This window comes from Adiantum capillus-veneris, chromosome 4 (assembly GCF_014529385.1).
Source record: "Adiantum capillus-veneris isolate H3 chromosome 4, ASM1452938v2, whole genome shotgun sequence".
Taxonomy (NCBI): Eukaryota; Viridiplantae; Streptophyta; class Polypodiopsida; order Polypodiales; family Pteridaceae; genus Adiantum; species Adiantum capillus-veneris.
The window spans coordinates 23,517,268-23,528,019 of NC_140934.1; the positions used below are offsets into that span (position 1 = coordinate 23,517,268).

The following is a 10,752-nucleotide window of genomic DNA, read 5'->3' on the forward strand; positions in this document are numbered from 1 at the left end:
TTTTATCGAATCTATGAGGTTTTCCATGGAAAAAGGAAACATAAATAAATAAATAAAAAGCATCGAAGCAATAATTAGAGCTATAATTGGAGGAACAACTGGTTTAGTGAATGAAAAAAACAATCTTGTTCATCCTAGCCATACCACCGTACATGCCAAGAATTGCCATAGTGTGCTCCTGGGTATTATGCGGCAATACCATATGCGCTTATCGTCCAACAGGGATCATCCGGTTTCAAAGCAAAAATTATATGCAGCCCATAATAAAAAACAAGCATTTATTTATAGAAATACCCCCTTCCTTTTTTTACAAAACTGTAACGATCTAAGCCAAGAATTGCCATAGTAAGCACTCGGGTACCATACCTTAATGGTGTGCGCAAAAAAAATTAGAGTATAGTAGGATATAAAAACAACCTCATCTGCCCAACCAATGTGTAGTGACCACCTTATGAAGGTTTCCATAGCCCACAATAATCAGGCTCCTCAAAGAAAAAACGACAGTAAAAAACTGAGCAGTACTCATACTTTTTTTGCTACCAGGGTAAGTCCGGTACTCAGTCAAGAGAGTAACGCCATCGGTAGTAGTTGTCCAAACCTAATGCAAACTTAGAGTGGCTGTTGCACACCCCCTTTAATTTTACCAGAATTCGCAGTTTTTAAAACCAGTAGCTCGACAGAGCCAGTGGAAGGAAAACACATGTTGTAAATACCATACATATTCATAGTCCAACACGGACACTCGTCAGGCAGCACAGAGCACAAGCTACATGTAGAAACAATATCAAGCATTTTTTGCAGAAAATGCCCTTTTCCTCTTTCCTATTCAATACAACCTGCAACAAAAGTATGTCAAGACAGAGTGGCTAACCTGAGGCTAACCTGAGTCATTGTTGTAGCAAGCTCTATATTTTAGTGAAAAGCAAAAACACGTCTTAGCAGAACAACAAACAATGCTAAGTGAGGGGCAAAGATGCACCCTCACCTCTTTATATAGAGAAGGGAGATGGGTTGTCAGTCCTTCGTGATGAGCAGGATCGGCATGAGTGGAGAGATTCTTTCTCGGAGACAGCGAGGTCGCCCATGTTGCAGGGGAGGTAACCCTAGCGCCTTTACGGTCGCCCATGTAGCAGGGGAGGTAGCCTTAGAGTTTTTCACAGCCAGTATTGCCATAGGATGAGAAACCACTCAACAGAACACGTATTTCCACAACCCCCCCCCCCCCCCCCCCCGCCCCCCAATGAAAATGAGGTTAAGATTCTATAGAGGCTTTTGTGCGGTGGGTCTTTTAAAGTGCAAAAATGTCTATGGGGTTGTGTTTACGATGTACGAGGGCTCTCCATTCGCACACTGAGTAGAGTGCAGGCTTATGGGGAAGCCCTCTAACTTTTGAAGGGACACTCACAAAGTCTCATACTCAAAACTGATCCAGTTTAGTGCGAGCCTCAGGTCTATATGACACGGGATAGTAGATTATGTGTAAGCGATGGGATTGACGGCATTAAAGTGAAGCACATTTCTCGCGAAGTTCGGACGCCATCCGATGTGTCTATGTTTTCTTTTTTTGTCCGTGTTTACTTTTTCCCTCGTCCGAGTTCACATTATGAGGGAGTAGAATTGCCTTGGGGACAAGCAATCCCACGCTGGCGCGTGTTAGAGCTGCCAACCGTGAAGTCCCGGGTTTGAATGTGCAAAGCGTATCAACGTGTTGGCTTTTTTTTCAGCGGCTTGTCCTCCGCGAGATTCGCACAAAAAACCTGCAGCCGTCGATCCCAGGATTCCCATCGCGATACTGTCGTGGGAGTGCCAGGCCTATTATTGCTGTGATGGTAAATTAGTAATAATAAGAAATGCTGAAGCGGCTGTCACCTCTGTCACGCCGTGCAGGGGAAAGTGATCATTCCCTCGTTTTGAAAACGCCTGCCTCAGTGCCCTGCTCTCGCTCCCTCCCCCGCTTCCACTCTCTCTCTCTCTCTCTCTCTCTCTCCATTTCAGTCTTCACGGTCCGTTTGGCATAGCAGCTGGCGCAGGGCCGTGCTTGAAGAGAGAGAACAGAAGAGTGCTATTGAGGGACCAGCTATCTTTGAGAGAGAGAGAGAGAGAGAGAAGAGAGAAAGAGAATGGGGCTCAGTAACCACCTCATCACCTTCCTCAATTTCTTCACTGCCCTCCTCTCTGTGCCCATCATCGCCACTGGCATCTGGCTCGCCACCAAGCACTCCTCCGAATGCCTGCGCTTCCTCCAATGGCCCCTCATCGCCATCGGCATCTTTATTCTGCTTATCTCCATCGCGGGCCTCGTCGGCACATCGTGCCGCATGCTCTGCCTGCTCTGGGTCTACTTGGCCATCATGTTCCTCTTGATTCTCCTGCTTGCCTGCTTCACCGTCTTCGCCTTCGTCGTCACCAACAAGGGCGCCGGTGATGCCATCTCTGGCAAGGGCTTCCGCGAGTACCACTTGGGCAATTACTCCTCCTGGCTTCAGCGCCAGGTGAACCAGGACTCAAATTGGGAGCGAATTCGCAGCTGCCTTTCTGATGCGCGAGTGTGCAATTCGCTGGACGCCAAGTATCCTTCTGCTACCGAGTTCGCCAGCGCAGACCTTTCTCCTCTGGAGGTTTGTGCCCTATGCTAATTTGGGGAATTTTTCTTTTTCCTGTTGCTTATGCCTGCTGCTCTACAATCCCCCTTCTAATGAGACACCCTTTATAAAATAGAACAGAGACATGCATCATACAAATTATGAGCTTTCTGACCCTTTTCTGCATATGATTTTTTTTTTTGTTGTTGTTGTTGTTGTTGTATTTACTGATTTCTGGCGCCGCGTATCGCTCGCAATTGATGTGCTTCTGCATGTCTCTGCCTCAGTCTGGATGCTGCAAGCCTCCTACTGCATGTGGCTTCACATTTGTCAATGCAACAAACTGGGTGAAAGCCCAGACACCAAATGCAGATGTGGATTGTGGCACATGGAGCAACGATGCTTCGCAGCTTTGCTACAACTGCAATTCGTGCCGCGCGGGCGTTCTTGAGACAGTGAAGAAAGACTGGCAGAAGGTGGCCATTGTCAATGTGGTTGTACTAGTCCTTATAATTGCGGTCTACTCCATCGGATGCTCTGCATTCAGGAATGCCAGAAGAGATGACTATTACAAGGGATAGGTCTTGAGGTCTTGCTTCACAAAGTAATCTTTCTTTTTTGTAGTAGTACGAGCATTCTCGCTCGCGATGATACAAAGGGCGTCTGTGAGCGCCATCCTAAGTCACTAGGCCACATTCGAACCCATGACCCGGGTCACGGTGGTGGAATCGTAGGGTTGATTTTAAAAGGTTCCCTCATTTTGCTGCACTGCAGGGGACCCTTTCTAGGTAGAGCTTTTCCTTACAGTAAGATGTAGTCTTCAGTCATGTATAAATCTTGTTTTTTGAAAGTTGTAATTTCATTCTTTGATGGAAAACTTTGTTGATGTGGGTAACAAATGAGATATTGGGTACTTTTGAATAACTATCATCTTTTATTTTTGGTAAATATGCGAGACTATATTAAGAAAAGAAACTTTTTACATCATCATTGCATCTAAGCGGAGCTCGGGCCAACTTAGAGGAGTTTCACACGTCGCAAGGTAGCGTTTGACAAAATCAATTTTGTCGTCATGTTGCTGTTTGTTTTGTCCGCATGGGTTGAGTGACGGGGGTACAGAAAAGGATTTGTAACTCTGTCGAAATCGGCAAAGTTACACGTCGTTGGCAAAGTTTGCTGACGTTATCAAACTAGGGTTAACCTCAGCTCGTGCGAATTTCCTCATAGCCTTTTGCAGATGAAACTTTGTTAGTCGTAGAGGCGGTCTACCTCAAATAGAAAGTCCATTGCAAAAAAAAAAAACTTGCTTGGATTTTTTAATATATCTATGGCTCTGCTGGTCCCACGTGTGAGCATGGCTTCCAACAAAACAAGAGGCAAAGCCACATCTAAGGGCGTTGTGACATGAAAGACAAGTCAAGGTAAAGTGTATGCCATCAAATTTGTAGCTGCTCTTTGCAAAAGTGTAGCCCTCTTGTCATCTTCTTGTTCGAAGTTAAAGTCAAAAAATGACAGTTGAAAGTTACTAATTTGAAGGTATGATAATTATTTGATGTAGCAATGATAGTGCAAAAAGTTGAAGTTTTTGGGGGTTGCCCCCTTTGAAAGGTGTTTTCCACTATGATGATAGTATGTCCCTAGGACTTCAGAAAACCACTAACTAGTGAGAATCTGAGATGCGCCCTCTGACAATATGTCCCTACGATTTCAGAAAACCACTAACTAGTAAGAATTTGAGATGCGGCCTCTGATAATAGAAAAAACGGTTTGTCATAGATTAACTACTAGCTAGCTAGTTAGTTTGTGTGTGTGTGTGTGTGTGTGTGTGACCCACACAATATTGTTGTGCTAACTTGCATTATATATTAAATGTTAAACGTTTTATACGTGTTTTGCGGTTGTATAATATGATGGTTGGTATAAAATGGTTGGTATAAAACAACCGTATTATATGGTGAAACTTTGTCGAAATCGGTCCTCCATACTATTTCTCTGCAAACTTTGATCGAAGAAAACTTTGATTGAAGTTTTTTTTTATCGAAGTGTGAATAGTATATATCACCGAAACTGTGCTTCCCAAGCATCATTTACCACAATTAAGTATCAAATTGTCTTAAAAAAGTAATTCTCTTGTTTCCTAAATTAGAATTTCAAAAATTAAAAGATAAAAATATTGGTTTTCTTATAATTTAGATTCAATGATATAGTTAAATTTTGCTTTTAATTTGTAGTACAATTTGTTTTTGTTTTTAAATTTTTAATTAAATATTGTTGGATAATTTAAAAGTTAGAGCTACATTCCTTATGTGTTCGCGTTTTTTCACACTTAAAAAGGAAAAGATTAGGTTTTGAAGCCGTCTATTATTGTGTTGGAGCATATACTCACACTTTAAGATGGATACGCATCATAAATAGTGATTCTTTATTTTTGTGCAAAATTGCATTCACATTGGGGATAATCATGATTCGTTTGTTTCACTTACATTAGGTAATAGAATTTAGGGTCCTATTAAATAAAAGACAAAGCTAATATTTTTAATGTATAAATTACAGGCTTGGAGTATTTTCTTGAGAAATGATAAACTTTACTTGAGTATGCATGTACACGGGATATAAATTAATGTTTATGATTTTTATTTACTCAAATAATAGATTTAAATTATAGTATTTATCTTGTGTTTAAGCTTTCCTGTTATATATTCCATAAATTTATATAGGTTTGAATCATTCATTTTTATTTTGTTTGAGTTTATCTCACACTTCAAAATGAATGTAGAGTTAGGAATTTTTTTGAGTCCTTGTGTTAAAGTGATGTACTCACACGTGGCAAAAGTTTGATCAAGTTTTTAATTGAAGTTTTTGGACCGCACTTGATGTTTATCTTGTACGGTTAGAAGTGCTTCAATTAAAATAATATTATCACTTTGTTGTGTTAGAGTAGTTGCTCATACTTCCAAGGGGGATTTTTAATTAAAGTTCTTTCGCCGTATCTGTTGATGTTTATCTTGTACAGTTAAAAGTGCTTCAATTACAATAATGTTATTGCTTTGCTGTGTTAGAGTAGGTCTCAACTTCCATGAAGATATGCAACGATCAGTATAGATTGTTTTTACAAATGTGATTTGTAAAAAGTCATGATAATATAGCTACAATCTAAAATTGATCGTTTATTAGCCATCGTGTCCTGTTCGAGCATTAAGCTCACACCTCAAGATGACCCGGTGTGACGAAATATTGTTTAGGGCATGACTTATCATTTTTATGCGTATAAAATATGTGTAAATTCATTCCAAAGATCTAAACAATGAATTATATTTTCTTTTTGAAGTGTACTTACAATGAAAAATTGTTGCGGAATATGGTTGACAACTTACTATCCATTTTTTTACCATAATCAACGACAAATGTGTACTCCCCCCCCCCCTCTCTCTCTCTCTCTCACACACACACACACACACACACGCGTTCAAGTCCCTTGGTTACCTTCACTATCTCCTGCATCAATCTTTACCTCCCTATGGGAAAATGCAAGCTCATAGAGAGATGCAACTATTCGTATGTGTGTGTGTTCTTGAAATCACTCAAGAAAGATGACAATTCTCTCTCTCTCTCTCTCTCTCTCTCTCTCTCACACACACACACACACACACACACACACACACACACATCACACCTTGAGATCAAGACTCATCAAGTAGATCTTTGATATCTTTTTCGATTGTTTTTATGATAATAAAAATTTCTTCTTTCTCCGACCCCCCCTCCCCCCTCTCTCTCTCTCTCTCTCTCTCTCTCTCTCTCTCTCTCACACACACACACACACACACACACACACACACACATACACACACACACGCACGTGCGTGCACGCACACACACACGTGCAAACACATACATACTTGCAAAGTTTTGAGTTCAAGACATATTGGGTATATATTTGGGATCTCTCTCAATTAATAATGAGAGGAAACTATAATAATCTTTGAGTGTGACAGATTAGTTATCATAGTTTCCTCTTAAATGGTAGGTCCTAAGTTTAAAACTTGTGAGATAGAGCTTTGATGTCTTTTGATGTGTTCCTATGACATTAAAACCTCTCTCTCTCTCTCTCTCTCTCTCTCTCCAACTTCAAGTCTTGGCCAATTGGATCTTTGAAGTCTGTTGGAATGCTTTTTTATCTTGGGTTGAAATTATCTCTCTCTCTCTCTCTCTCTCTCTCTCTCTCTCTCTCCAAAGGGTATAACATATTTTCAACAGGTGTATCCCTCCTCTCTTGGCATAGCATGTCCTTGGCGTGGTGAGAGAGTGATCGTGGATATACTAAGCATCTAGATTTCCTACGTCCGCAATGTCCTTTCATTCACTATAAGAGGAAAACTCTAGAATTGCCAGTATTACCGTGGTCTAACAAAGGAAAATAAAGAGATAATTTGTGTGTGTGCACGATAATAGCAGTAGTAATAAATGCGATAATGGTTTATCAATAACATGCACGATAATAGCCGCGGCAATATATCCACAACTATTACCGTGCCTACTACCGTGTCTATTACGCTATACAGCTTTTCAAAAATGAAGATGCTCATTTGAGCCACCCAAAATTGGGCGGCTCAAATGAGCATCTCTAATTTTGTCCTACATAAAACATATGAAATATCAATTGTTTTTTGAAAAGTAAAAAAAAATAAACTTTTAAATTACAACTCATACCTTACCTTTCTAAATTGAGGCGGAAAAGAATAATACTTGAAAAATTAGAAATAAAGTCAAATTTTTAAATGGATTTTATATACAAAATATGAGGGTCTTTTATGCCATATTTGCACTTGTAGAAGAGGAGTACATAAGAAATTTTTATCTATCATAATCCTTCTCGTCCTCGTCATGAGCTGCATATGTTTTGGATCGCCTTAACTCTACACCAACCAAAAACAAATTAGATAAGTGAATAACCCAAACTAAATTTTAATATAATATTCATCATCTACACTTATCGCTTGCAGCATCCCAACTATTGAGTCAAATTGCTCGCAAGAGATATGATGGTTTTCCAACAACCATCGCCAAGTATCGAACCCTGTGTGTCTCTTTCGATACTTGACCATCTCTCTAGTAGGACAGCTCAAAGTGATATTCCTAAGTTAACAATAATCAGCAAAGTTTAATAAGCTAAAACAGCTTCTTATTCAAATTTTCACAATTAAAAATAACTTACATATTTATCTTTCAGGCTTCTTTGCCTCCTGAACCATAGTGCGTGGGAGTTTGTCTAGCCCGAGCTTTGCTTTGTTGACTGTGGGATGAGCCCGTTGCAACTTGCTCAATATTTTCTTGCATTGTTCACTCCCACTTTGCATCTGCCATGTTGCCTCCACGATAGCTCCTATCTAGATTTGTGACCCATTTGGCCGTTGCATGCCATACACTTGATTGCTTATTTTTTGAAAATGTTTTTATGTACCCCTCCATCCATTGTGTCGAGAAACATTGGTGAGGAGCATTTGGAAATCAAGCATACAACAGTTCCTTGACACAACATGCATGATTGGGCACTTGGTCTTTGAATTTTATAAAGCAATTCTTATACGTTGGGTGTTATCTGCAAATGGTGCCAAAATGCTGTGCCTTGTGTAGTTCCCATAAACTTTCTCAAATATGTCACCATTCAAGAAAGCAGTAACAATGTCTGATTGATGTACATCCGAACCGACGACATGGCCCCTCTTTACCCTACATGGCCCCTCTTATCTTCAAACCCCTTGCTCTTACTTAGCATCTGTGTGTGTGTGTGTGTGTGCAGACTCCAAGGGCGAGGTCCTAAGAGAACGCTACCGAGAGTTAACAAAGGTGGCCAAATTGAGGATTTTGCACCACGTTTCATTAGCCTCACTTTGTCATTATATGGTGTACAGTACAACGGTTCCGCGTGTCTCTCTCTCTCTCTCTCTCTCTCTCTCTCTCTCTCTCACACACACACACACACACACACACACACACACACACACACACACACACACACACACACACACACACACACACACACACACACACACACACACACACGTGCGTGTGCAATGCTCGAAAAAAATTGTGTCGTTTGAGGGCAAGGGGAAAAGGAGAAATTCCGCCTCTAAATAGACAACAATAGTGTAAAAAGCTGAAAAAAATAACCTAACTTATTTAAATTTCCTCTTGGAAAAGTCAAGGAAAGGAATTTTATTTGTTTGGCAAAGTGATTTTGTCCAATCACTGCACACACGTGACCTGCCGCGTGTCCCTTGCCTTCATGAGCATCTTGGTGAGCGCCACATTATGGCGGACTGTGAGCCACCAGGAAAAAATGGCAGCACAGATCGAGAACACACGCTCTCACACACATACTTACTACTGAGGTGCAAGCAACTCGCATCTCTTTCTCTCTCTCTCTCTCTCTCTCTCTCTCTCTCAGGAGTCACTGGTCAACTCTCATTGCACAGAAGTTATCTCTCTCTCTCTCTCTCTCTCTCTCTCTCTCTCTCTCTCTCTCTCTCTCAATAAAGGGAGCTGCCAAACGAATACGGGCCCTACCTTGGTCCCCTGACACACACACACACACACACCCCACACACACCCAAATCTCAATGATCCCAATGAAAAGGGCGCCACACTCTCTCGCTTGAGGCCTTTGCGGCCCGGTTGATCTCCTCGCACACAGTCAAGTAGGGTCGTCAGAGACCCTCTCTCTCTCTCTCTCTCTCTCTCTCTCTCTCTCTCTGTGTGTGTGTGTGTGTGTGTGTGTGTGTGTGTCACTATTCACGTAGACCACACTGCCTAAAGTTGCCCGGATAGCAAGCAGGTGTTGCCATGTGGATGGGGGGGGGGGGGGATCCCTCCCGCTTCTATTATAGCATAGATATAGATAGAAAGTTTCTTGCTTTACTTCAAGATTACTAACTTTTGAGTCCTGTTGAGATTTGCACTGCCCCTTCTTTTCCAAATCAAAGGATGTGGGCTTGCCTATACTCTACTTGCGTCGACTCCACTGCATCGAGACCAGTGTTCGGGAAAAATCATTTTGTCAAACATACATATTTCTTTCCATGAATTTGCCAAGGAAAAATTGTAGAGAATTAGGTTAGTATTTTTATCTATTTTGGGGCGGAATTTCTCCTTTTCCCCTTGCCTCAACCGGCACATTTTTTTCCAACACTGAGCGAGACACACACACTATGTGCGTGCTATGAGAGAGAGAGAGAGAGAGAGAGAGAGAGAGAGAGAGAGAGAGAGAGAGAGAGAGAGAGAGAGAGAGATAGATAGATAGATTTTATTATCGTCCTCGGAGGTCAAATATGACCTATGGGACCCAAGTTACATGTGATGTAGTATGTGTATGGCTGATGAGTGACTCTCGATGCTCCAAAATTGTAGTGATGAGAGTCGCAATGGAGATCCCACACTTTGGCTGGGAGAGGAAAGTGTGTAGGTCTAAGTTATGGCTGAAAATGTGAGAGAAGCAAGTTCGGATGTGACCAAAAGCTGAGCACTCTAGTAGTGTGTGGTACTCAGACTCTCGAACTTGCAGTGAGCATAATGTGCACAATCGATTTGACTCTTCTCCATTGCCCCAACGCCCTATCTCGCATCGAAGGAAATGGGAGCTAAGCTGAATCGCTGCAATAGTGCGTATCGCGGACAAGGGAATAGGCTCAAGCATGTAAGTGTGAGTACGGTTTCCTCTCTCAGCGAAGAACATGGTTTTGTAGTTGGGGGCAATATAGGTGGTGTAATGTATGAAACGTGACCCACCGGATTTCTCCCAAGCCGTAATACATTGGCGTTGTAGAAAAGCTTCATTCACTTGAGAGTCAATTGAAGCATCATGTAGCAAGTGTAATGCATCCCATCTCCCAAACCACTTCTTTATGTCTTGCATCCATCCCGTGCTCAAGATCTTGCTTTTATGCGTCTTTTGAACTTTTTTGCTTGCTTCCCATGCAATTGTAGGAAGTCGATGTGAGGGGTTTTGACGCATCTTTATCATGTACTCCACAACCCTTTCCATGCCCATAACCTCAATTGGAAGAGATCCCGACTCAAGAAGTAGGAGCATATATGGTGTTTGTGTCTTAACTTGGAGAAAGTTTGTAAGAAAACGCTTTTGAACATTCTCAAACTCTTTCCAAGTAGACTT

At 41.5% G+C, this 10,752-nt stretch overlaps 1 protein-coding gene across 1 annotated transcript; it reads left to right on the top strand.

The window, feature by feature from the left end:
• Positions 1-1,915: 1,915 nt before the first annotated feature.
• Positions 1,916-3,481, top strand: LOC147458866 (tetraspanin-8-like). Its single transcript, XM_086510284.1, has 2 exons — positions 1,916-2,618; positions 2,870-3,481. Exons 1-2 carry the CDS (start codon positions 2,121-2,123, stop codon positions 3,161-3,163), a joined length of 792 nt encoding a protein of 263 aa, XP_086366410.1. The 5' UTR covers positions 1,916-2,120; the 3' UTR covers positions 3,164-3,481.
• Positions 3,482-10,752: the final 7,271 nt, after the last annotated feature.

Bases quoted from the DNA above. Each gene is read 5' to 3' on its own strand.
- LOC147458866 (XM_086510284.1), top strand. From the start codon at position 2,121: ATGGGGCTCAGTAACCACCTCATCACCTTCCTCAATTTCTTCACTGCC. The intron at 2,619-2,869 runs GTTTGTGCCCTA...TCTCTGCCTCAG, and splicing joins CAGACCTTTCTCCTCTGGAG to TCTGGATGCTGCAAGCCTCC.